The sequence below is a fragment of the Limanda limanda genome, chromosome 2 (genome assembly GCF_963576545.1).
Source record: "Limanda limanda chromosome 2, fLimLim1.1, whole genome shotgun sequence".
Lineage (NCBI taxonomy): Eukaryota > Metazoa > Chordata > Actinopteri > Pleuronectiformes > Pleuronectidae > Limanda > Limanda limanda.
The window spans coordinates 22,523,402-22,550,676 of record NC_083637.1 but is presented as its reverse complement, the minus strand read 5'-3'; the positions used below and the strand labels follow the sequence as shown (position 1 = coordinate 22,550,676).

The following is a 27,275-nucleotide window of genomic DNA, read 5'->3' as shown; positions in this document are numbered from 1 at the left end:
TGACTGTACCAAAAAAAATGAACAAAACCCTAATCCAATTTCGATGTTTGGTTTTGCTTAAATTATTCATATGTTTATTGCTAATAAATCACAATGTGTCTTTCATACAATATTAATAACTATACATTGTATTATTATTATTATTTCTGCTGTTGTTGTCTTGATTTTGTATTTTAAAGGTTAGATAATTACTACTCAAATCAACAGGTTAACTATTCGAATCCCACATAGCAAAATGGTTTTGGCGTACACTGTCCCACTGTCATCCAGCCCACATACTGCGTGGAATGATGGCACTCGGGCAGTCGCTCCTGTTCGCCAGATCTGAGTGGCCCTAATTAGTTTTGCGCTAACATTCACCCTTGTTCTGTTCTGCCTAGTAGGGATGAGCGAGTACAGCATTATCTGTATCTGTATCTGTTAACCATATGAATTATCCGTATCCGTACTCGGAGTGGGCGGGGCCTAACCCGGAAGTGGGTGTGATTTAACCCGGGAGTGGGCTGGTTCAACATAACTTTCTTTTTTAACTTTGAAATTTTTTTATGATTTTTTTATTTTTTTTAAATTTATTTCCACACCAGGTGTGTGTGTGTGTGTGCGTGTGTGTGTGTGTGTGTGTGAGTGAGATGCGAGGGACGTTCACTGTCTCCCGGAGAAACGAACACTCTGTGTCCCCAGCACAGAAAGACGCTATCCACATTCGTTCACAAGTCACACAGACTGGCCTTGCTATTTTCACCTTACATTAACACTTAAAGTTTAGTGCAGTGTAATTGTTTGCCGTGATAATTAAATGCCAGTGTGATAATAAATGACAATTTCAAACCATACAAACTGTCATGTTGTACTGTATTTAATAGAGGTTTACTTTAATGTAAAGTAAGTGTAAATGTAAAGTGAAAACAACAAAACCAGTCACCATGACCCGTGAACAAATACAATTCACGTCCTTCCATACTAAAAACACAGAGCGTTCACTTCTCCGGGAGACAGTGAACGTCCCTCGCATCTGCAGCGCTCCTCTACTGAGCCAATGCAGGTCTCGTGAAAATTTTTCCAAAGACTCGTACCCGAAGACCCAGTCGGGAAATGAACGAATCATTTCTGCTTCCTTGACTGAGCCTATGGAACAGTCCCGATGCGCAGTGAACCTGAGTGACTGAGAGACAGAGAGCTGTTCTGTGAGTGAGTGAGCAGAGCCGTGTGTGACGGGAGGAGTGCTGTGACGCTGTGTGAGGATTTTCATTCAGTCCGAGCACAGATAATGACTCAGATTACTCGTATAATAATCGTACTCGGCAAAAGTGCTTTATCCGTACCGGATACTCGTTTCAGCCGAGTATCCGGCTCATCTCTACTGTCTATTATTGCACAGTACATACACTGCATGCACAATGATGTAATAGAGATTGTTTGCCCTTAATAAGCTGTAATTAACTGTATGCTTTGATAATACAGGTGAATATTTCTCATTGTTTGGCTGTTTGTTTCCTTGATGACAGATTGAAGTCACAAATCCAGATGGAACCCCAGCACAAGGTGTTGAAGTGGTGGTGGATCCAGGTCAGGTGCAGGGTATAACCGCAGCAAATGGCTATGCAAAGCTTACAGTCAACACAGTGGCCGGAGATCAAAGACTAGAGATCAATGTAAGTGTCTGAAGTTTCTTGATTTTAATTTTTGCTCTTTATATGACACAGTTAGTTTGGAAACAGGCGCCTATCCCATGACCCGATTCCAGAAGAAAAAACAGACGGCATCAGACTTGGCCTCCAGTGTAGAACAAAATTGGATAATCAATTACAAGTGTTGTTAAATTCTGCATTGTACAATGATCCAACCGGTAACATGTGAAGGAAACCATCGATTCCTAGAGCAATTCCTGTGTACACCGGCATGTGCATGCCAAGTGTATGTGGTCATGTAATTTGTGTGTTATTATAGATGGGATTTTCTCCTGAAACGAGCCAAAGCACTCACATTGACAGAGATCATTTTAGTATAACATAGTAGTAGGAAGGAAGAGGAAATGTTACATTTAAGCCATCTTAAGGTGATACAAGAATTTTTTTTCAACAAAGAGTTTTAAAGATCTAATAAACTTCTGGAAAACCCTCATCAATTCTCGTCAGTCACATTCAACGATAGGATGAGATTGGACGGGACAGTGCAGAGCTGAGATCTTAACCATGTGTGTCTTTAATTGAAGGCCAAGACCAAAGATGATCGTATCACACCTGAGAGGCAAGCAAAAGCCACCATGACGAGTGCGAAGTACAACACTAAAAGCCAAAACTACATCCACATAGGTAAGTCTAAAGGCTCCAGTATGCTTGTCTGGCTCCGCGGAGGGACGCACGGATCCCACGGACTCTTTTTGATTTATGCTTCTCTGACAACTGTACGTCGAGAAAACAATTCACCGCCAAACAGTAGGTGGCCACAGAAGACGAGCTCAGAGAAGCCTACCTCATTTGTGCGTAGAAGAAGTCCACGTTTGTTTATTTACCTCATAGATATATATATGATTTACCTCCTCCTGGCTTTCCTCACATACAGTGAACGATGGCAACTAAATAAAATAAAGTGACACCCAGCGGGTCAAAATGCTGATGTTATGTTTTCTTAGCGCAGCGGTTCCCCAGTCTTGTTTCCGAACTTCGTTGCTAATCCCACAGCTTGAAGCTACACAGAGGCAGGTAGCTTCCCCCCCAGCTTCAATACACAGTCAGCAGCGACTCCTGATACTAACTACTGCCCAGTGTTTGCTTCTAACCTGTCGGTATTTGAGAAACAGTGTCATGATAGTTGTGGAATTAAAGTCGTGACAGCGGGAATTTGCGCTGTTACCACCGCCGTTATGAAAGTTCGTTATAACCGTATGTGACCGTACACACGGTCAGTGCTCTAACCAGCCACCGTCAGCCGGACAACTCCGCTGGCTTAACACACTTGTCACATTAATTGTAGAATCGTAGTTGTGTTTGGGTTTATTCTTAAATAAGCAATGAAACAGGAACTTTGAGGTCCGGAAATGATGTCGTTCCGAAATGCTGTCGTTAGCGGACCAATCACAGCCAAGGGCTGTCCCGAGGCTCTCCGCGATGCCCACGGATAGTTAGAAAAATCAGGTGCACGAAAAGCTCTCCGAGGCGCGGAGAGGGCGTTCCTTTGTCCGTTTCAGTCCGTGTCAGTCAAAACGGAGGAGCATATATCGGCCTTTAATAACTTCAGTTGGTAGGACAAGGCTGTGATTATAAATTACTGTATGCGCCATGAACTGTTCAGTGTCTCGCACTCATTGCAAAATATAATTTTTGTAGGTGTGGATACAGCAGAGCTGGAATTAGGAAACAATCTGAAAGTCAACCTCAATCTAAAAAAGCAGTCAAATCAAGACAGTGACATCACATACCTGGTGAGAGATGTTTTTCTCTGGCACGTGGCTCGACCTATATAAAGTATAAACTCCGGTTTTATGTACTTATGGGTGAATCTGTCCCCATAGATCCTGAGCAGGGGTCAGTTGATCCAACATGGCCGTTACAAGACAAGAGGCGAAATGTTGATTGCCCTGAGAGTTCGCATCACCAAAGACATGCTGCCATCATTCCGCATCATAGCCTATTATCATCTAACTGACAATGAGGTGGAGTCAGACTCCGTGTGGGTGGATGTCAAGGACACCTGCATGGGCTCGGTAAACTCACATCACTGTTTTTACAGAGTTAAATTAATTACGAGAAGAAACAAGACAAGCAGAGTGTGAAGAAGTTGATTCTGTATTTTTGGAATACATGTTTATGTGTTTTTCATCAAGCACAAAACTGCTCGTCTCATTTCATCGCCCTTCCCTTCATGTTTAGCTGAAGCTGGAACCTTCGATACTTGCTCCGTCCTACGAGCCTCGCAGGATGTTTGATCTGAAGGTCACCGGAGATCCAGAGGCCTTGGTGGGACTGGTAGCAGTGGACAAAGGTGTCTACGTTCTCAATAACAAGCATCGCCTCACCCAGAAAAAGGCAATTTCTTTATTTTATCATCATCAATTGAAATATTTCCAAAAGAGGTTAATTAAAAAAACATTCAATATAGGTCGTTTCAGACATGAACTCTGAAGTTTTCCTTTCATACTGAATGAATGACGCAGGAGGAGATTCTCCGCTTAGACGTGTTCACAACAGCACAGAAATCTCTGAAGCGTTCATGTGAGGGGAGGCGCAGCAGACAGGATGAAACGTATTCATCCGGCTGCAGAGATCTCGTGTTTTCTGTTTACAGCACATTGACAGTGGCGTCGGCCCATATCACCAAAAGCTCTCTTCACATTTTCATCGGGGTCTTCTATGTGTGTTGCACAGATTTTTTATCTTGGGATATTTGTTTTTTTGCCTTTTGCATCCGTCACATGTTAGAAGGGTAATGAAAACGCCCATTCGTTTGCCGGTGAACCTTCAGAGGATCTCCAGCTCTGAGTCTCTTACTTAGACATTTGCGTTCTCACATACAGCCGCGCTGGAGAAGGTCAGATTATCTCGTGGTCAGGTGTGAAAGCACCTTATTTTGGAGGGTCACAATTCCTCCGCCAAGGACCAGTATATGATAGTCTAGAAATTATAGTACAAATACAAATGAGAAAAGATAGTGCTTGTTTATTTGTCATTCAAAGAATAGCAAAAAAATTACCGGATGTGCCTTAATCCATATTTGGACCAAAGAATAATAATCAGGACGGTTCCTCCACCAAGTTTGTGAGAAACTGGTTCAGCGGTTTTCTGTAATCCTGCTGACAAAAATATCCACCAACAAACAAACCAGTAGACACAAGTGAAAACATAACCTCCTTAGTGGAGGTAACAATGAACATATATAGTGATGAATATCCAGTGTACTGTTGTTATCTGTCATGCTGCTGATGCACTTTAGAAATACGTCTTTCTTATGGTGATTCAGAACTTGATTTATTTCCTTAATTTCGCAACTTTGTATCCCTGTGTGTAAATGACTTCCACACTGTTCAGGTGTGGGACATTGTAGAGAAATACGACACAGGCTGCACACCCGGCGGAGGGAAGGACAGTATGAGTGTGTTCTACGATGCCGGCCTGTTGTTCGAGTCCAGCACTGCCTCGGGGACTCCCTACAGACAAGGTGACACAGATTTTCTCTAATTTGTTTTCCTTTCTCACATTAAACTGATTTCATCCAACCGTCAAGATCAAAGTCAAACTATATCCTCCGTCAGTGGCTCTGTTTAACACTTAGTCTGTGTTGCATTTCCAGAGAGGAAATGTCCGGTCCTCACCAGGAGGAAACGATCTCCCACTATAATGCACGTCACGACCAGCTTAGGTAAGAACCACAACTCTAATTTATCTAGTCCACACATGACTATTTCAATTTTGAATAAAAATGAACGGCCGTAAGGTGGATAAGACTGACTTGACTATTTCATGCATATCTGTTTCTAATTTGCCTTAATTTAAAATGCCTCATTCCAAACAGCCCCCCTTTCATTTTGTACTTCATCCATTCTCATCTCTGTTTCTCCTCGACCCTCTTTCCAGTGAGTCATTATACCAATGAACTGCAGCGTGAGTGTTGCTTGGATGGCATGAGGGAGACCCCCCTGTCTTACACTTGTCAGATGCGCAGTGAGTACATCTCGGACGGTGCATCCTGTGCTGAGGCTTTCCTGCACTGCTGCACAGAGGTGGAGAACCTGCGAGACGAATTGAAGCAGGATCAGCTCAACTTGGCCCGCAGTAAGAGATGGATGATGAGGGAGGGGGGGGAAGAGGGCTGGGTGGGTCATCCAGGGCCAGACAATAGATTGTACATAAAGATGGACGACATGTCTCCGCTTACTCCCACTATTTAGAAATTCAAATCCAAAATGTCCACATCTTCGTCGGTGTCTTCTACTTGTGTGACACAGATTTTTGATCTAGAGATATTTGTATCTTTTTTAAGTTTTCTTCAATTTTGCATCTGTCGAGTCGAGTAAATGTTGAGTTTAGTTGAATGTTGAATTAATGTCATCAACATAAAAAGCAGCTCTAGAGGAGGCCAGATGTATCCTGTATACTGCAGCCTGCCACCAGGTGGCAGCCAAGACAGGCTTCACTTTTGTGTCCAAATCTATTTAAGGTCTATCGGTCAGAATGGTGGTTTTGAGACAATGAAAGTGGTAACCTTTTTTGTTAATGACTCTCCAGGTGAGGAGGACGACAACAGTTACATGGACAGCAATGAAATTGTTTCTCGCACCAAGTTCCCTGAGAGTTGGCTGTGGTCAGACATCGAACTGCCTTCTTGCCCGCAACAAACACCGAACTGGTGAGGCAACTAAAATAGACATTCAAAAATACTATACTTCGTTCATGACACCACCGATGTTGAAAACCTCTCTGAGTCCGTGCACTTTTTTGTTTGATTCAGTGTCTCCACATCCATTGTGAAGAGCGTTCCTTTGCAAGACTCAATCACAACCTGGCAGTTCACTGGCATCAGTCTGTCAAATACCCGCGGTGAGGACTCTGTGAATTTCAGTCGTACCACGATCATCTTAAGCATCTCTCATCCCCCATTTTCTTTCTTCTCTGTTTCACCACTTCTTATCCTTCTCATCGTTAAGGAATCTGCATTGGCGAACCATTGGAAGTGATTGTCCGGAAGGACTTCTTCATCGATCTCAGACTGCCCTACTCTGCTGTCCGTGGCGAGCAGCTGGAAGTAAAGGCGATCCTCCACAACTACACCCCTGATGTTATCACAGTAAGTCTGAGCACGATGCTTTGTTGTTTCACGATGGAGTCAATGAGAGGATGATCATTTTTATCACTGATGTCAAAGAAAGCAAAAGTAGATATTTCAGTGGTTGTTTCTCCTGGCTTTCATATGTTTTTTTGTGGGAAAACAAGTCTAACAAAGTCTTAAATTGGTTGAATTTTAGACTTTAATGTGGCAAAATGCAACATACTACGTTTTGAATATGTTTAGGTAGGTCATTTAATTCTAAATCATTACCATTTTTCATTTTTAAGAGAATTTTTTTGGCTTCATGCATAGCTTCTTATATCTCTACATGTGTAGTTCTTTATCTGTGATGTAGATATTAGCACGCTCTAATAAAACTACAAACAAGACCAACATGGGACTGATAAATTAGTCTACCAACACCTTGATCCAAGTTTGTTACAGTACACCAGGGTTATTCTCTACTCTGCTACTTCATTTCATTCATTATGGTCAAAAAAGACTGAAATCTTACTTGTGATACCCTGAAGAAACCCTGGATATGTGTAGTAGTGGCTGACATGTCTCCTTCGCATTCTCAAGGTCAAAATGTTCTTTTGGACAACAATCTGAACCATTCAATTAGTGTTAATTTCTTTTAACTGAAATTGTCAAAAACGAGAGGAATCATCGAAGAAGAATCCGCATCTTCTTGAGGCAGATCTTTGACCGACATATCACATATACCTCACTCATTGATGTCTGTGTCTTTCTCAAGGTGCGTGTGGATCTGCTTGAGGAGGAGCATGTGTGCAGCTCGGCTTCTAAACACGCAAGGTATCGTCAGGAGGTCAGAGTCGGGCCACACACCACACGATCTGTCCCCTTTGTCATCATTCCCATGAAGGAAGGACAATTCAGCATTGAGGTCAAAGCAGCTGTTAAAGACTCATCACTCAATGATGGAGTCAAGAAGATGCTGTGGGTGGTGGTAAGAGAAACATACTCTGTAATATACCTCTTTTGCACCACATTTAGCAGGTGTAAGCAGGTATTTAAAGGCAGGTAAACCTGTTACAAAGGTGAATGACACCTTTCCCATTGCCTGAAGAGGAGTTTGCCTTTTTTCCCCCTGGTGCATCATGTTCTACGTCACTAACTACTGTCTTGCGAAATTGTCACGTTCAATCGGGTGTCACCTGTCCATCACTACCAGTTGGATCAAACCCATGTCTGCTGCAGAGCCATTTGACTCTGGAGTGAATAACAATTGTATCCATTCCCATTGCAGGAAAAAGCCAGATGTTAGTTAGCAAGATGCAATAATCGCATTATAAGGTCGGGCAGTAGTGAAACCTTAATGGGGTCGGGGGCGTGTCATACGGGCCACGTCATGATTGACAGAAATGGCGAGGAGTACTGTAGACAAGCTGTGTTACCAGCCAAGGAATTATTTGTATGATGTGTCGTTGATTTTTCTGTCTTGATCTTACATTTGCTAAATGTTGATCTCCTTGAGGGTCTCCATCTTTGTTTATGTTTACCGGAAGTGGCAGAACCTTAGCAAGTATAACGCTCACCATGCAGCCGGTTGCCTACACGTACTCGACCTGAGGCCTGTTACTGTGTGATGTGGATGTATGTGTGGCTGCTTTCAGCCCTTTGCAACCAGTGTAAACTGAGTTTTTGTATGTAGCCATTTCAATTTGCAACATATCCTGCTCTCATTAGGTGTGTCAATATCATTCCCAATAACTCCATCAGGCTCTATAAAGGCATTCACCCCCTGCCATCAAATTTAAAGGTTATGAGCCATGAAGTTCGTAAAGGCCCAGAATGAAGCAGATGGTTTGGGGAGGATTTCCTTTTTGTGTCACCAGCTTGTCCCGTTCTTACCATCTCATCGTTAGCTACTATGAATGCGCTTACTGCAGCCCAGCCACTCGTATACCGAGCACGTTGGCTTTGCCTCTGGCACACAATGAATCCTGGGATAGGTTTGGCCAGAGAAGGATTCACCCATTGGATCCCAAATGCAGCCCCTTAATTGGGACACAGCTTTTGTGTCATTAGAAACTACAATTCTAAAATGCAGTCCTCATTTTCCTATTTCCTTATTGCTTTTCACATATAAAGCTGTCAGTGGCAAAATACTGATGATGACTTGTGTTTTCATGAATGGGCAACAAACAGCGATCTCCTGTGGTAAAGTAAGTTTGGCGAAGAAGAAATCTTTAAGGGCTTTACTTTGACTTCAAATGCAAACTGTATCACCGTTTCAAAATGCAACATCAGTTGAGAAAAAGAATCAGACCAATAAGGATTGAATATTTTAACAGACAAACCGCTCTGTATTTTATTGTTAACCAGCATAATATATTAGTTAAAAAGTAGTTGTGATTTGTGATGTTTGTTTCTAATTTTTTTCCAGCCAGAAGGTGTTCTGATTAAAAAGCCACAGATTGTACCACTAGACCCCTCTAAAAAAGGTGTCGGTGAGTTTACCACATAAACAGCTGCATTTGATAGTAATGTAGTAATATTGTGTTTTTATTATTACTTGAATTTATCCTGTTTCTCTCCTCAGGAGGTAAACAAGTGATAACTATCAACAGTGGAATCCCAAGGAACGTTTTGGTTCCGAACACACCTACTAGCACACAGATTTCTGTGACAGGTGGGATTATGGTACTTTGGGACATGTCGTGTATCGCATGCCCGTGAAATGAATTCATGTTTATTTGCACGTTTCCTCCTGTTGATTTAGAGTGCTTTGGTTTTTCTGTTTGTGTGTGTGCTTGCAGGGATGGAAAACATTGCTCCAATGGTAGAGAACGCAATCAGTGGGCAGTCGATGGGTAGCCTTATCCGCCAGCCAGGAGGCTGCGGAGAGGAGAACATGATCTACATGACCCTACCACTCATTGCAACCACTTATTTGGACAAAACCAACCAGTGGGAGGCTGTGGGCTTAGAGAAACGAAACACAGCCCTCCAGCATATCAAGACCGGTAAGATCACTCATATGTATTTACTCGCACATACCTAATTTCACTGTGGCTGAAGTGGTATCAAAACAAATGAGACACAACATGCTACCCCTGCTCCACATATCCGAGCTACAACACTCAAGCTGTTTTCAGACTTGAACTCAGGAGAATATCACACAATTGGGTCCGTACTTTCTCCAAAGTTTTTCTTCCAAATATGAACAACACAGCAGGAGATTCTCCATTTATATGTCACATCTTGCCTCTGTCTTCAGCAGACAGAGGCAAGACGTGACATAAAAATTCTGCTGCAGAGATCAAGGGTTGTTTACAGCATATCAACACCAGCATTGTCTCTTATCACTCAAATCTCTGTTTACATCTTTGTCAGTTTCTTCTACATGTATGGCACAGCTTTTCATCCCGAAATATCTGTACTGTTTTTCTCATTTTTGTATATTTTTCACGTTAGAAACGTCATCAACCCACCCACTCGCTTGCAGTGAATCCTGCCGAGGATTTCTTGCTCACAACGGCTCATTTTAACCTTATCCAGAGCTTTTACTCTTTAACTCTTTTACTCTCTCCACAATTCTGGAGCCTCTGACAACCCCCCCCCCCCCCCCCCTGACAGCAGCTTAACTAAATACAACACATAGACACATATGTAGGAGTCGAGGGAATCATGTAATCCAGAGATCTTCTAGTTTTGTGCGCCTCTCGGCGTGTGTTTATTTTCACAAACAAATCGACCACACAGAGACTTCCGGGTGCCACCAAAACATCCGCTTTTAACCACCCCCAGTGCACTCGTTACCTTGGTAACCCCACAGCTCCTTAAGTGTGCAAACCCCATTAGTGTAAATCGTCTTTGGTGAATTATGTATTATCACCTGTCCCCTACACATACACAATTAAGGTTTTCACCCAGTTTTTACAAACAAAACTGCCATCAGTTATATTCCGTAAAAGCATTGTGTGTTTTGTTTGTGTCCAGGCTACATCAATGAGCTTGTCTTCCGTAAACCTGATGGCTCTTTTGCTGTGTACGTCAACTACAAAAGTAGCTCCTGGTGAGGCATCATAACATCTATGAACTCATATGTAAACATCCTCGAATATGTAATGTAATGTCTCATAATGTATATTCTACTATACTATGAGAGGAAGGGTATATTTCATTAGCAAATTTATAGAACGAAACAATTATCCCCTCTCCCCTCCCTAAGGCTGACAGCGTACGTTACCAAGGTGTTTGCCATGGCCAGCAGTCTGGTGGTAGTGGAGAGCAAAGTGATCTGTGACGCTGTGAAGTTCCTGATTCTCAACGCGCAGCAACCTGACGGCGTGTTCAGAGAAGTCGGAAGGGTGTCCCACGGAGAGATGATTGTGCGTACACTAATTTCATCAACATCAGTCTTCAACTTAATGGACAAGAAGAATAACATTACAAATTATATCACCATATACAAATAGAATTAAATTTGGGCTTATGCGTGTTGTAGGGTGATGTGCGTGGCTCCGATTCCGATGCCTCCATGACGGCCTTCATCCTCATCGCCATGCAGGAGGCACGGACTATATGTGCTGCCACTGTTAGTGTGAGTACTGGCTATCTTGTATTTCTTAGTTTACTCACTTCTCATTGTGAAACCATTGGCTGAGCCCTGCCCCCTTATTTACTACTGCCCCTCCTGTCAACCTTCCTGTTCTTGCATGGCACATCCAGTTACAATAATACTTGTGGGAGATTTGCTGCTCAAAAAGTACATTTACTTTGATAATGTACTGAAGTTTATTATTAAGTAGATTAATTTTCAGGTACTTTTCACTTTTAGGGCCAGGGTTACCACAAAATATACACTACCGTTCAAAAGTTTGAGGTCACCCTGACAATGTCGTGTTTTCCATGAAAACTCGAACTTTTATTTATCAAATAAGTTGCAAAAAGAATTGAAAATATAGTCAAGTCATTGACAAGGTTAGAAATAAGGATGTTTGTTTGAAATATTAATTTTGTTCTTCAAACTTTGCTTTTGTCCAAGAATGCTCCATTTTCAGCAATTGCAGCATTGCAGACCTTTGGCATTCTAGCTGTTAATTTGTTGAGATAATCTGTAGAAATTTCACCCCACACTTCCTGAAGTGCCTCCCACAAATTGGATTGGCTTGATGGGCAACTCTTGCATTCCATACGGTCAAGCTGCTCCCACAACATTACAGACAGCATACCAGCTGCCTGCTTCTTCTCTAAATAGTTCTTGCATAAGTTGGAGGTGTGCTTTGGGTCATTGTCCTGTTGTAGGAGGAAATTGGCTCCAATCCAGCGCTGTCCACAGGGTATGGCATGGCGTGGCAAAATGGAGTGATAGCCTTCCTTATTTATAATCCCTTTTACCTTGTACAAATCTCCCACTTTACCAGCACCAAAGCAGCCCCAGACCATCACATTACCTCCACCATGCTTGACAGATGGCGTCAGGAACTCTTCCAGCATCTTTTCACCTGTTCTGCGTCTCACAAATGTTCTTCTGTGTGTTCCAAACACCTCAAACTTTGATTCGTATGCCCATAACACTTTTTTCCAATCTTCCTCTGTCCAATGTCTGTGTTCTTTTGGGTGGATACCAACATTAACTTGTCGGTAGATCTTGTTGAGCTGGTCATTTCAAGAGTAGCTCACAAGCCTATAAAGTGTGGGAACCCCTGCTGTAGACGTTGACACAGGCGTTTTGTGGGTACAATTTAAAGAAGCTGCCAGTTGAGCACCTGTGAGGCGTCTATTTCTCAAACTAGAGACTCTAATATACTTGTCTTCTTGCTGAGTTGTGCACCAGGGCATCCCACTTCTCTTTCTACTCTGGTTAGAGCCCGTTTGTGCTGTTCTCTGAAGGGAGTAGTACACACTGTTGTAGGAAATTTTCATGGAATAGCCTTAATTTCTAAGAACAATAACAGATTGGTGAGTTTCACATGAAAGTTCTCTTTTTCTGGCAAGTTTGAGAGTATAATCGAACCCACAAATGTGATGCTCCTGATACTCAACTAGCTCAAAGAAAGGCCAGTTTTATAGCTTCTCTCACCAGCTAAACAGTTTCCAGCTGTGCTAACATAATTGCACAAGGGTTTTCAAGGGTTTTCTAATCATCCATTAGTCTTCTAAGGCGTTTGGCAAACACAATGTACCATTAGAACACTGGAGTGATAGTTGCTGGAAATGGGCCTCTATACACCGATGTAGATATTTCATTAAAAAAACAGACGTTTACACCTAGAATAGTCATTTACAACATTAAAAATGTATATAGTGTATTTCTGATTAATTTTATGTTATCTTCATTGAAAAAAACAGTGCTTTTCTTTGAAAAATCCTCTTTTTTTCCTCTCCTTATGCTCAGAGACTTCCAGGCAGTGTAGACAAAGCGGTGAGGTACCTGGAGAGGCGTTTGGCCAGCCTCACCAACCCATATGCTGTTGCCATGACATCCTACGCCTTGGCCAACCAAGGCAAACTGAACCGGGAAGTCCTCTTCAAGTTCGCTTCTCCAGGTGCTGCCACACAACAATAGTATATGGATGTGTAAAAGCAAATATAAAACACATCCATAATTAATTAGAGCCCGAACAACATATATATTATGGGAAGATTTAAGCCAATAATATAACACATACCTCTGCCAAAGCCCAACAATCCCATTCTGAAACCACATTTAAGTTCACTAGATCCAGATTTTTATTTGCATCTTCACCAAATTATAATGACTCATGACTATTAGTCCCCTAAAAAGTCTGATTGGTCTCATCAAGATCCATGGATTATTCTCTGAGATATTAACAAATATGTCAGTCCCCGGATCCAACTCTGCACCAAAATTGATCATTGTAATATTTTCTTTCTTTTGTCATGCCCCCCCTCTCCACATAATTTCATGAAAATCAGTTGAATAGCTTTTGCATAATGCTGCTAACAATTAAACAAACATTGTTGACTGTAAAGTATATATTTTTTATCGTTGAATATCAAGTCTTATTTCAGAAATATTTAACATAAATGTACATATTAAAAAATAAATGTAAAATCTCTGTATTTGCCTTTGTTCTCCATTATAATTTGGATTTTCATGTAAATAAGCTTGTATTTGCTCACATTTTCCAATTCCTCCTGTTTTTATTTCATTTTTTTTAGGCAAAATTAGATATTCTTAGTCACTGAAGTGTGTCACAAGTTCGTCTTTGTATTAAAAAGTTACTTTGTCTGTTTAATCCCCCTCAGAGCTGTCCCACTGGCCTGTAGTTAAGGGACGTGTTTACACACTGGAGGCCACAGCTTACGCTCTTCTGGCTCTGGTCAAGGTCGGGGTAAGCATGTCCCACTTACAGTATGTATGTTTGACCAGCATGTCGAGCTACACACAATAACAGTCTCAAACCATGCCTCCTCATTAAAAGGCTTGCGGGATTATTAGACTAGTGCAGTGCCTGTTCTGAAATAACAATTTGGAATGGGCTGCTTGCTTGGCCTGTGCTAATGCTGGTTGCAATTTTCTTGTACAGTAAAAAAACATTGCTAACCATTGATAATCGATTACTTGTATCAGGAGAGCGCCAAGTCTCTGCAAGGAAGAATTCCAATGATAGAAAAAACTAATTTACATGGTGGGCTTCTGAAAACCCAATAAAAACCGATGCTCGCTCACAGGGACGTCAACCCTTTTCTCCCCCTCTGTTGATAAAGGCCTTCGAAGAAGCCCGACCTATCGTGAGATGGTTCAACCAACAGCAGAAGGTGGGCGGAGGATTTGGATCAACTCAGGTAACAAAGCACTCTCTCAATATGCACCTCTAGTAGGGCTGCTCAATTAATCAAATTTTAATCGTGATTTTGATTATGGGGTCAAACGATCTCCAAACTACTATAATCGATTTGAAACGATTATTTGGCATTTTTTTGAAAGAGACGCACATGCGCAATTAAGATTAAGAGATTAAGAATAAAATACATTTATTTGTCCCAAACACATGCACAGACATGCACAAGCACACTCATGCAAGGAGGGAAATTTAACCTCTGCTTTTAACCCATCTGGTGCAGGACACACAGAGCACTGGGCAGCCATGTACGGCGCCAGGGGAGCAGATGTTGGGGGAGTAAGGCGCCTTGCTCAGGGGCACTAGACAGGGTAGGGAGAATCCTCTTGGATTTTTGGACAGATCAATCCAGGTTTGTCTTTTTGTTGTTTCTCCGTGGAGTCGAACCAGAGACGAACCAGAGACCTTTTCTGCCCATAGTCCAAGTTTCTGCCACTAGTCCACCGCCTTCCCCTAAAGCATTCAGCGCGGCCCAGCTGACTGGCGCTCACTCTCCAGCAGCTGTGAAGTGAAGGAGGCGAGTTGTGTGTGTGGTGACCGGCGGTATTTAAAAACAGTGCGAGTGGAAAATGGCAGAGGGAGGGCATCCCCGTTTGATCGACAAAAAGGGTTGAAGAAGTTCTCTTGTATGGGAACACTTCGGATTCGAAAAATACGACGAGGATTAGCACCACACAATGTAGCGGCCGCGCCGCGCAGCATCCATTCTCTACGCGCTGCCACCCGGCTGTTATCACCGGACCCGCATTTCTCCGCGCCGGTCAGCCCGCGATTCTCCGCTTGTTGTTGTATGTAACCCGTTCAATGTAGGGGCTCGGGGGTAAATGATGATGGTCCTCATAGTCCCCCCCCACCCCTCTCTTTCTCTGTCTGTCTGTCTGCTTGTGTGCTTGTAGTTCTCAGTTACAATGTGTTTTTTTGGAGAGTGTTAGGGTTGCCTAGCCTGACGTTGTCATACTCATAATTCTAGTCAGAATATGAGTCTGAGACCGCTCCATTGGGCTGTGATTATGGGGCATGTTTCAACGGAACCAGGAAAAAAAATGCCTCTTCGCTCAATTGGATAGACCTACAACTAATCAAAGCAACGTAGTATGTGACTAATGTTAAGCGTCAAGACAGTCAAGACTTTATCTTACCATTTGTAAGTAGGGGTGTCACAATACCAAAAATTCAGTAGTAGGTGCCAATACCAGTAAAATAACATGATTCTCGATGCCAATTTTGATACCACAGTAAAAAAAAAAAAAACACAGTGTGTTTCCTCATTGTAGTGAGGGCAACATATGAAAATCTGGGAACTAAATCCTTACCAAGAAATGTCTTCACAATTGTGTTTAGGAAGGTGTGTAATATCATGTCTTAAAATGTTGAAATTCAACTCCCGTGGGAAACCTCCTAAAAAATTGCTCAAAGTTGGGGTACCTGTAACCGATTTTTGAAAAATCGAAAATGTTAAATTTGGCTTTAAGTAACTTGTGAGGGGTCAAACTAGGGGTTTTTCATGATTCTGAGTTGATTGCAAGAGTTGATCACGAATAAAGGGTTCCAACCCCCCCCCGCCTCCCCAAAAACAATGAACCCTATCAACCCTAACTGATAGATGCTCAAGCGCAGCATCAACCTCAACTTCATCATCTGTCTGATCATCAGTTTCTTCAACAATGGTATCAAGAGTGCCAGAAGTATCAGAGATGCCATCTCTGCTCCTGTCATTGATGAAGCAGTATTTGTAGTTCTGTGTCTCTGAGTAAGACTCAGTGTATCCCAGCTGGTGTAACTTGTTGAGCATCCATTTTGACCCAAATCTATGATCCAGTTGTATGGCAAGCCCCATCTGGTATGGCAATACTCCTGACCGAGGCCGAGAGGCCTTTATAAAGTTCTGCCCCCAAACAGCTACTCCTTTATCTGTCTTCACTATCAGTTTCAAGAACATCTCAAGGCTCTCAGGAACAAGTGCCAGCTGACTATGGATATCAGTCATGCTGTGTGCAGTGGGGTATGACTTTGGATCTAGATCAATCATGGCAATGTCGTTGCATATGAATTTTAGTGCAGTCTTTATGATCTGAGTCTTCTCATCTCCAAGCTCAAGATTAGCATGATGCTCTCGCAGAATGTTGCTAGTGTTATATTTGAGGCAGAGCACAGCTGCCCTTCTCTCCTGTGATGTGAAATACAATGTGTCATGGTATTTCGCTTCGAGTTTCTTCTTTAGCCATTTCTTTGAATAAGAGAGGCTCTTATCTGGTGACTGATCAAACTGTTGCAGCTTTTCATGGACTTGATCAAGTGTCATCACCCCATGCTCAAGTTCTGAGTCTAACCATTCACAGAGTTCATTAAAAACAGCCTCTCGCTCCTCATCAATTTTCTTCTGTCCTCTCTTCCTCTGTCCTCTATCTTCAATCTCAGAGTAATGACTACCTGTCTCAAAAAGAACTTTGCAGCGCAAATGATACAGAGTTTCCTCTGCCACCAAGTCATTGATCCCTTCCAGGCGTCCAACGACTTCAGTGCTCCAATCGTCCCCACGACTCCGTGCTGTCTTCAGCAAGCTTTTCTTTAGTCTATCTGCAGTCAAATTATCCGGCATTCTATATCTCTTTCTGGCAGCCTCTGGGTTATCTATGTAGAGATGGGCAGGTTGGTTGCAAAGAATTCTTCTGCTTCTGCATGTTCCATAAAAGTAGAGTAGCCTTTAAGAGTTGCCTGTGTGAGCCTCTGAGCTGGCGTCACCGGGCCTTCACAGATGAAGCAATTGAGCATAGGTGGAAGAGCAACATCTTCATCCATACTGCTAGACTATAATGTCCTACACAGTAAAACATGGTAGAATATAATTTATATTATATTAAATATTACGTAGTAAAGTATTTTTGTGACAATAAAGACAACTCTGTCATGTGCAGGAATAACTTCTGTCTAATATATTATATTGAAGAGGAAAACAGGAGATCAGCTTTACAGTAACATTAACTGCAAAAATCCTCTCTAGGAAAATACACTGCTGTAACCTAGCTATATAGCTAATGGGGGAGTCAGCAGGCATTCAAGAAAATAAAATGGTGCAGTTTGCCATCAGATGCAGTTTGGAGTGTCTAATACACACATAAGAGTTGGCTAACTGACCATGTTATTCACAGTTACCCAGCTAACAAGGCTTAGCCAAGTGGGAGTTAACGTTAGATAGCTAACTGTGTTATTTACTGTTAGCCAACTAAGTGAGCTAGGTTGCCAACTTTTATGTTACTTGCATAGTATCAATGTAGTGACATGAATTATTTCAAGTTGTTAAAAAAGGATGTACAATACTTACATATCAGACAGAAAAAGTAGTGTCTGTCAACGACGCACATCAAAGACGGTTGCAAATGGCTTCAGCATGTCTAGCACTAGCTACTAACTACATTAGAACGTTGCTATGTAGACTGTTGCTAGGGACGCCACTCTGATCGACCCTGACAATTGTTACTCAGACATTGACACATGAAGCGTGTGACATTCAAATGTCTGTTTTTCCACTAAGGAGCAGTTTTGGTGAAAAACTAATGCTGCCCTGACAATTATTACCTTTCCATGAGGCTATTGCTTTAGACAAATAGAAAAAAGATAGAATTTTTCATGGTGTTAACTGGGTTATTTTTATTTTTTATTGTTTTTGGGGAGGCAGGGGGGTTTGGAACCCTTAATTCGTGAATAATGGCTGAAAATGCAGTGAGTGGGAAAAATGGGGGTGGCTGTTTTTGCACTAAGGAGTGGTTTTTGTGAAAAACTAATGCTTGCAATCAACTCAGAATCATGAAAAAACCCTAGTTTGACCCCTCACAAGTTACTTAAAGCCAAATTTAACATTTTCGATTTTTCAAAAATCGGTTACAGGTACCCCAACTTTGATCAATTTTTTAGGAGGTTTCCCACGGGAGTTGAATTTCAACATTTTAAGACATGATATTACACACCTTCCTAAACACAATTGTGAAGACATTTCTTGGTAAGGATTTAGTTCCCAGATTGGTCAAATATCTGCCAAAATGCCCTTACTATTGAGATCTTTATTACAAGATGAACAACTCTTGTGGGAGTTAAACGGAATCCGTTCAATGGTTACACTTGTAAATAAGCGCCGCTGTACTCTTGAGCCCAGCTGAGAGAGCAGCTAGCCGCTGAGAGCTAGCTCGATTTGACGGTTCTCGACCTCTCAGTCCGGTTGTTGTCACGCCCTCACTCCCAGAACCCCTCACCCAGACCCGGGTCTATCTGGGTTCCCTTCCCCCTGAACTGACAGTCCGTGTGCAGACATGAAGCCGAGCAGCGGAGGCTAGTTCCGGGCAGCTTCCTCCAGCTGCTAACGTCCTCTCTGTGCTGCGTTCAGGGCAACCACGTTCAGGGCAACCTTCTGCCACATAGTGAACATGCAATAGTTTTATCCATGAAAAAGTAATGTCCACCTCGTCGTGCATGCCGAGTTGCATCGCCATGCCTTGTTCGCGTTTCTCTGTCCCTCTTTCAAAATGAATGCGCTATCGAAACAGACTCAATGGCAGCATCTACACATCTCAGCTCTCCAGCGTCAGGCATGTTTGTTGAAAACGAATTCAACCCAAGTGCTCTTTGGTGACGTGTTTGTTTACGTTACTGTTGATCATCTGTCCATCATCGTATAAAGCCCGTCCTGACAATTTAATTGGTCCGAACAGCTTCTGTTCGGGCAAAGTTTCTCTCCAACGGAGCAACACCAGACTGAACTTCCCAACCTCAAATGTTGTGGGCGGGGCTAAGTTCATCTGGTACCCAGGCTAAGAGTGGCCATCATTAAGGGTTTGAATAACTTTATTGATTCACTTTATTGCGCACGCTCTAGTCATTTAAAGAATAAAGCATAGACGTCAGAATGGATTAAATTGAGTTGAACTTCAGATCTTACTTTATGTTGTGTAAATGAATCTGGACCTATGAACAATATCTTTGGTTTTTAAAAGTGTTATTTTCTCCCCCTCCCTCTTTCTCTATCTCCAGGCTACCATCATAGTGTACCAGGCTGTAGCAGAGTACTGGGCCAGTGCTAAAGAACCAGCGTATGATCTGAATGTGGATATCTTGTTGCCGGGCAGGGCAAAGCCTGATAAGTTTAGCTTCAGCCGGGAAAACAGCTATACCACAAGAACATCTAAAGTGAGTACACACTCTCACACACAAACTTACATGTTGCTTTTCTTTTTGTTTCCTCTGCTGATCCAGTGTGTACTTGTGTGTATTTTATATCCTCAGATCAATGATATAAACCAGGATGTGAAAGTGACTGCCACAGGATCAGGAGAAGCAACAGTGACAGTAAGTAAAATGTTTTTTATCATCTGCTGTTTATCTGTTCTTTATTGATCCCAGATCCGACCAGATACATTTTAACCTAGTGTCAACAAAGCTTGTACGACAAAAGCTTATTTATGTGATATTTTCTGTGTGACAGATGGTGTCGCTGTATTATGTTCTACCGAAAGAGAAGGAGAGCGACTGTCAGAAGTTCAACATGTCAGTGAAGCTCATCCCAGGTAATTTGCTTGTCTCTTAATTTTTATTTGTTGTGATCATTTGTCATTTTCTCTTTTTGTTTCCTTGTATGCGTTTATTTTGTTTGTGTCACTGCAAACTGTGTTTTTCCTGCTGAGTCGCCATCATTCTGCCAAGATTTTTTTTCTTTATGAGAGAGGATTTAATGCTTGTGTGTTATCTTGCTTGTCCAGACAAAATGCATGCAGATGAGATGATATACAGGCTGAAAATAGAGGTTTTGTAAGTACAATAAAGAAACAATACTGACTGAAGTGTTTTTCATATTGTTTTAACTGTCTTGTTTAATTGAACATTGTACATTTCCTACACAGATATAAGGACAAGGAGCGAGATGCCAGCATGTCAATCTTGGATATCGGTTTGCTGACTGGCTTCACCGTCAACACTAATGACTTGGACTTAGTAAGAGCTTTTACAGAAACACACATACACACATAGAGCAAATGTTAGAAAGGAGATGTTTAATGGTTTGGAAAGGTGTCTGACACGGTTTGTTTGTGTTTGTAGTTGTCTAAAGGTCGTGCCCGCACTATTTCAAAATATGAGATGAACCCTGTCCTGTCAGAAAGAGGCTCACTGATCATCTACCTGGACAAGGTGAGACGCAAGCCTTTCTTCCCCCTTTCCCCTTTTTCTCTAGACCTTGTTCGTTCTCTACATCACATTTGCTACAAATTTCTCCGCAGGTTTCTCACACTCGACCAGAGGAGATCACATTTAGGATTCACCAGAAGATGAAAGTGGGCGTCTTACAGCCAGCCACTGTTTCTGTCTATGAATATTATGACCGTAAGCCTCAAACACACTTAGAATGACACTCAGTAGAGCACTTACCTTCGCCAAGGCCTAACAGTGGCCATAATTGAATCAAGCTGCACCAAATTGCACACACTTCAAAAAATATCCTATCAAGCGTTTAATGTTGATTTTCACTGATGTAAGCCACTGTATATTTCCTTTCCATTGCAGACAGACATTGTGTGAAATTCTATCACCCAGAGAGGAAAGCTGGACAGCTGCTGATGCTCTGCAGAAATGATGAGTGCACATGTGCCGAAGGTAAACAGGGTGGTGTCACTTTGAAGACAAAAGCCATCCATACATCCATCCACTATCTATACCCCTGAGCCTTTGAGGGTCACGGGGGGATGCTGGAGCCAATCCCTGCTGATGTTGGGCGAAGGCAGGGTACACCTTGGATAAATCAGGGGCCAACATACAGAGACAACACCCGTTCACACCCACACCTACAATCTCCTGCTTAAATTTCGACTGTTGGAGGAAGCCACAGTAACCGAAGAAATCTCACGCAAACATGAGGAGAACATGCAAAGACACACTCAACACATGACACTAATGTAGTGCTTTCATCATCCTCTATTGTCTGTCACCTGCAGCCTTTTAGTATCTCACCTCATTAATCCATACACCAACACATGTTCTCAATTAATCAAGTCATCACTTATTGTGTATACTTTGTGCCTATTGTTTATTTCCAGAGAACTGCAGTATGCAGAAGAAGGGCAATATCAGCAATGATCTGCGCACAGAAAAATCTTGTGAGACTACTCCTACCAGCAAAATAGATTTCGGTAAGATGCACTAAAAATGGTCTGCACTTGAGTTGAGATTTGTTTAAACCTGAACATATTGTGTGTTTTTGTAAGTGACTGATTGTTAAATAGTCAAATAGGTGAGGTAACAATCTGCATCTTGTCTGTCCTCAGTGTACAAAGTGAGACTGGAGAACTTCACAGACAGTTTGTCTACTGACATTTACACTATGAGGATATTGGAAGTGATCAAAGAAGGTGGGTATTTATCTCCTCTGTGAACCATCGAAAATTGAAAATCACCTTTTGTTTTATTGCATATATTTCTAAGGCCGTTTTCACAGAAGGTTTGTACCAAGATCCAAAACCAGGATCTTGTCTTGGCATCATTGTTTGCATTAATCTGTTGTTTTGGTTTCTGTTTTTTTTGTAACGTCCTGTCACCATCACCTATGTGGGCTGTCTGCCTATTCTTCATTTTGATAGACAGACCTGTTGTCAGTTTGGCAGGTGGAGAAAATTAATGAACCATTTCTTGGTATTACCAGCAGCATTACAAACTTCAGGCACGATCTTATCTGTCCTCTATTCTTTAATGCCGTCTCAACTTTGACAAAAATGTGGTCCATTGGTTCAGACCTTGGTCCGATGCCTGCTATTTTGTTTCTGGACTAAACTGAGAAGTCAGATGAGTCCGGACAAGAAAAAAGGGTAGGTGGGAAGAGGTGTAGTTGGCATAGCCACAGCTGAACTGAGTGAACTTGACGTCACAACCAACTCATGAGGTGCTCTCTCATCTTGCTGTCTTACCAAATTAGTGCGTTCACCCGGCTGTCATGTTTTTATCACTGCTGATAAGAGCCTCGTAAAACCAGTGTCTACTGCTTAGTCATTTGCCCTGGAAGTGAATACAGATTGAATCCATTCCCATTGCAGACAAAAGCCAGACCTTTTTTCCTGCATTGTTGTTTCTGTAGGCACACAGAGCAATAATGGCCAATTTAAAGAAAGCATATCTATTTAGATTTGTGCAGAGGGGCACATGAAAAGGTTGATTTCTGATTGTAAAGTAGAAAACTACCCCTAAAAGCAGGCTAACTTAGCTTGCATCGCCAGAGGCAAAAACAGTGGGGGTACAGCCCAGCCCCTTCATGTAAACCCCCTTTAGACCGCCAAAATGTCTCACCATTCATTTATGTTACACATTTCCATTAGCCCTCCATTCAATCCTAAAGCATCTTCTCTCATTTATTTCAATCACAGGAAGTTTCGATGTGGGTCCTCAGGGGAAAGATCGCACATTCCTGAGTTATCCACACTGCAGGAATTCTTTAGATCTGGGCGAAGACAGAACGTACCTCATCATGGGCACGTCAAAGGATATTCACAGAGACGAACAACATCAATTGTAAGTTTCTTTGTGTTTAAACAACTACAGCACCCATGTTATCTACTGTTTCTGCACTTTTTCGACATCATGTTCCATGATATTTTCACATGTGGTATTTCACTCTGCTCTCCACAGGTATCAGTACGTGCTCGGGGAAAGAACCTGGATAGAGTACTGGCCCACAGACGCAGAGTGTCAAGTCGAGGAGCACAGACCAACGTGTCAGGGCTTGGAGGAGATGGTCCAGCAGTACCAGCTCTTTGGATGTCAGCAGTAGCGTACCACAGGAGAAAACGCTTTCTTTTTTAAATCATTTTTTTTTGCTGATGTGAGATGTGAAGGATTTAAACCTAAATACCTGCATTGTGTTGATAAAAATGTAATGGTATTAATCTCATTGTCAGTGTCTTTTTTCAATCAAACTCTGTAATCTGTTGTGATGTGGAATTTAGGACAACTCACACACTATGGATCAATTAATATTTGCAGCAGTAATTGTGACAACTAAGGTCTCGAGAGGGACCCCAGAGCAGAGGCAACACAGAGCCAAAAAGGGTGGTGCGTTCAAGGGTGTTTATTGAAGTTGGAGAGAACAGAATGACGGGACAGCTGATAGCTCCGTGAGGTCTTCAGCCGTGAGGTAGACAGGAGGGTCCAAGGTTTAAGTCCTAGTGAACAGAGGCAAAGAAAGACGGGGGTTACGATCAGAGGTCTCATCCAGAAACAGATAGCGGGGCCAGGAACGAATAACTACAACGGTAGTGACGAGGACGAACTGGCGATGACTCGGTGCACAGCCAGGGTAGATATAGGCCAGCGTGATGAGTGCAGGTGCGCTCTCTGGTGAGCCTCCGCCGAGTCATCTAACAAGATGAGCAGCACCTGTGGGGAAAAGGAGAGAGTAGAGGGGGAAGGGCACTAAAGGCCCAGAGGAACTGTGACAGTAATAACAGACAATTTTACGGTAACTGAAATGCTGTGCTTCTACTGGCTAAATTGAGTCACAAGAAAATCTGGTCAAGCAAATACTGTGAACAAAAACGGAATGGGAATGTGATGCAGAAGCCTCTCATAAAATTTAAATGAACATTATGATGGATTATGATGAAGGTGAACCCTAACCCTAGTGTTCAGCCTGGATTCAGGAAGTGACTGCAGACCCTTACCCACAGATTGCAAGCTGCACAGAGGTTAATAGGGAATTAAAAGATTTAGCCCGGGGCCAGATTCATGAAAAGCCTTAAAAATAATCAATACATTTTAGAATCAATCTAAAAGAAAACTGGAAACCAACAGGTGTGATCTGATCATATCTCTTAGTTCTATTTAAATGTCTGGCTGCTGAGCTTTTTTTGAATTGTAGAAACTGCTTTAATCAAAGCACAAGGTAATAAAAGCATGTATGATTGTTTCTACTACTCTTATTTTTGGATAACATTTTTGGCAGTATTACTGAGATGGTAAAAACACGATTGGATAACTTTAGTTATAGTTAACTTCAAACAATATGTCAAACAATATGCAGTTTAAACAGTTTTGACATGTTGTGAGATGTGGTCGATTGCAGTATTTCTTCAGTGATCTGTTGTCGCCCAATCCTGTTCGATCCTGTTTGATCAAAAACTGATAAAATAATGGCAATGCTATGTAGATGTATGTGTAGGGCTTTCTAGGCTGTGCCCCTTTACTTCATGGAGCCGTGTGGCACTGGGAGTTAGACAGGAGCTGTTTTTAGACAGGAAATCTGGTAAATTAGGTACAGACATTTTCAGGAATTTGGCACACAAAGAACGCAGAAGGAGATCTGGGTCAGACAGGTAATCTTTTAATGTATTTAACCAGATGACGAAAATTAACCAAGTCCTCTGAGTGCCTGAACATAACCATTTAAAAGATAATAATTCAGTATCCACATAATTGGAACCTGAATTCTCTGATTACGACATTCCAAAAAAGCCTTTAACTTTAACCAGCAATTACACAACACTGTGTCCCTCCCACTGGAAGTCTGTAAGTGTGTGTTTGCTTGTGTGTGACTTGTGAGTGTGTGTGTTCTGAATCAGCAATCTCAGAAAAACTAAAAGTAACTCAAAGTTTCTAATAAAAACAAAAAAAAGCATTTTTTTATGTCTAATTTGAAAAAAAATTCCATGGCAGTGTTTATTTGTGAGTATGTTTTGCATCAGTCGGTTCTGTTGACCAGTATTGATTCTCTTATGTTTATCTTTATCTTCACAAAGGTGATGACGTGTTCAGAGAACTCTGGGAAGGGGCTGGTGAGTCGGTGTGGAGGTGAACTAAGTAGAGGAGGGAGGCGAGAATATAAAAAGGAGGGAGCGGCAGTGCAACAGTCGACATTGTCAGCAGAACAGAATCAGCGAGGAGGATGAGTAGGACTCCACTGTGGCTGCTGGCCTCGCTGGCCTTTGCCTCTGTCCCCTCACTGGTTGATGGAGCTCCACTGTGAGTAGATCTGTCTTTGTTACGTCTGCCGGGGAGTTTATGTTTTCATCCCTGTCCATTTGTTTTTCAGCAGGAAAACGCAAAAGCATACTGAGTAGATTTCCAATTTTACATGGGCAACGAAAGAACCCATTTACTTTTATAGGGGCTCCATGCAGACACAGGCAAATCCATCCCCCCTATTTTTTATTACATAGAGAGATATGACATTTTTTACTTATAATAATAATAATAATAATAATATTAATGAATCATATTTGTATAGCGCTTTTGAAGGAACTTGGATAAATACATAACATCATTATACATTGAAGACAGTTCTGAAGAGGTGAGTTTTGAATAGCGGTCTGAAAGTGGACAGGTCGGTGCAGCCTGATAAATTAGGGGAAATCCAGAGCTATTAAGGAGGTTCTGCCCCCCCAAGTCTAATGCTTGGTCCTCTGTGGTATGGAGAGGGTTTCAGAAGTGAACGAATTTAGTTCTTACCCTGTCCAGTTTGAGTTTAAAAACTCAAGGTTATGTTGTTCTTAAAATCATGTAAGTAAGGCTGGATTTTGTCCTGAGTTTGCACAGTGATGTGTTGGAAAGGACAAAGCAAACAAAGTCCAGAGACATGATGAAATGTTTAACTTGTAATTTAGATAAATGAAAGCTTTAGCACAGACTCTGAGCCAGTAGGTTGGTGCCTGAAAAGCAAACAACAAAACTAGAACAGCACTCAGTAGCGCGCACACTGCTGCCAAGGTCCAAAAGTTCATTAACAACATTACATTACATTTCATCACATAGCATTTCAATGTTAAGGTAAAACACACGTGATGGGGCCTCAACTCTTTAACAAATTCAGTCAATAAACTGCTTTTATCCAAAGTAATTTACAAAAAGTGCATTCAACCATAAGGAACAAACCCAGAACAGCAAGAACCACGTAAGTACAATTAGCTTCAAAAAAAGACAAACTACAAAGTCCTACATATAAGTGCAACTAAACTTACTTTTTTGTATTATATATATTTAAATATATATATATATATATATATATATGTACACACCAGAGTTGAGGATTATTATTAGACATTATCTTCTTAACCAAGGTGTAGTCGGAAGAGGTGTGTCTTTAGCTTGCCTTTGTCCTGATGTCAATGGTGAGCTCGTTCCACCATTTAGGAGCCAGGACAGCAAACAGTCGTGATTTTGTTGGGCGTCTAGCTCGCAGTGCGGGAGCAGCAAGCTGATTGGCAGATGCAGAGTGGAGTGGACGGCCGGGGTGTAAGGTTTAACTATGTCCAGGATGTTTTCCAAATATATGAAGATTTCATGGGTTCTTTTCTGACCATGAAATGGTGTGAAAGGAGGGATCTCACACACACAGGCATATACAAATTTAAAATCCCAACAACCCACACCACATCCCTTCACAAAATTCCGTGGTAATTTGTCCAGTAGTTTAGCACAATCCTGCCTACAAACAAACAATCAAACAAACACATAAAGATGAAAACACAACCTCATATAGGTAAAATAAGTGTCAGTTCATATGGATGTGGGCCACTGCTGCACATCTGGCCTTCGTGTGGCCTGGACAAATGGATATGAGCCTCAAATAGCCCACTTGTAAAAAAGCAAAAGTGGCCCAAATATACCAAAACAAATGGGTTCGTTTTTGGAAACCTGCCCTGCTCTAGGTAAATA

At 41.9% G+C, this 27,275-nt stretch overlaps 1 protein-coding gene and 1 pseudogene across 1 annotated transcript in view; both read left to right on the top strand.

The window, feature by feature from the left end:
- The window catches only part of LOC133026401 (complement C3-like), a 29,627-nt gene extending 6,115 nt beyond the window's left edge, over positions 1–23,512 (top strand). Inside the window, exons 11-43 of the mRNA XM_061093303.1 lie at positions 1,506–1,652; positions 2,213–2,312; positions 3,327–3,421; positions 3,512–3,703; positions 3,870–4,025; positions 5,025–5,154; positions 5,287–5,355; positions 5,571–5,768; positions 6,222–6,342; positions 6,445–6,533; positions 6,641–6,780; positions 7,520–7,732; positions 9,173–9,236; positions 9,329–9,418; positions 9,546–9,752; positions 10,729–10,804; positions 10,961–11,120; positions 11,237–11,332; positions 13,130–13,280; positions 14,005–14,090; positions 14,467–14,544; positions 19,623–19,778; positions 19,875–19,937; positions 20,074–20,155; positions 20,348–20,396; positions 20,489–20,579; positions 20,685–20,774; positions 20,864–20,966; positions 21,147–21,236; positions 21,677–21,769; positions 21,905–21,988; positions 22,994–23,138; positions 23,256–23,512. Coding sequence (XP_060949286.1) covers positions 1,506–1,652; positions 2,213–2,312; positions 3,327–3,421; positions 3,512–3,703; positions 3,870–4,025; positions 5,025–5,154; positions 5,287–5,355; positions 5,571–5,768; positions 6,222–6,342; positions 6,445–6,533; positions 6,641–6,780; positions 7,520–7,732; positions 9,173–9,236; positions 9,329–9,418; positions 9,546–9,752; positions 10,729–10,804; positions 10,961–11,120; positions 11,237–11,332; positions 13,130–13,280; positions 14,005–14,090; positions 14,467–14,544; positions 19,623–19,778; positions 19,875–19,937; positions 20,074–20,155; positions 20,348–20,396; positions 20,489–20,579; positions 20,685–20,774; positions 20,864–20,966; positions 21,147–21,236; positions 21,677–21,769; positions 21,905–21,988; positions 22,994–23,138; positions 23,256–23,397 — 3,846 coding nt within the window. The 3' untranslated portion in view covers positions 23,398–23,512. The remainder of the gene's footprint in view (positions 1–1,505; positions 1,653–2,212; positions 2,313–3,326; positions 3,422–3,511; positions 3,704–3,869; positions 4,026–5,024; positions 5,155–5,286; positions 5,356–5,570; positions 5,769–6,221; positions 6,343–6,444; positions 6,534–6,640; positions 6,781–7,519; positions 7,733–9,172; positions 9,237–9,328; positions 9,419–9,545; positions 9,753–10,728; positions 10,805–10,960; positions 11,121–11,236; positions 11,333–13,129; positions 13,281–14,004; positions 14,091–14,466; positions 14,545–19,622; positions 19,779–19,874; positions 19,938–20,073; positions 20,156–20,347; positions 20,397–20,488; positions 20,580–20,684; positions 20,775–20,863; positions 20,967–21,146; positions 21,237–21,676; positions 21,770–21,904; positions 21,989–22,993; positions 23,139–23,255) is intronic.
- Positions 23,513–25,469: 1,957 nt separating this feature from the next.
- The window catches only part of LOC133026375 (complement C3-like), a 56,098-nt pseudogene continuing 54,292 nt past the window's right edge, over positions 25,470–27,275 (top strand).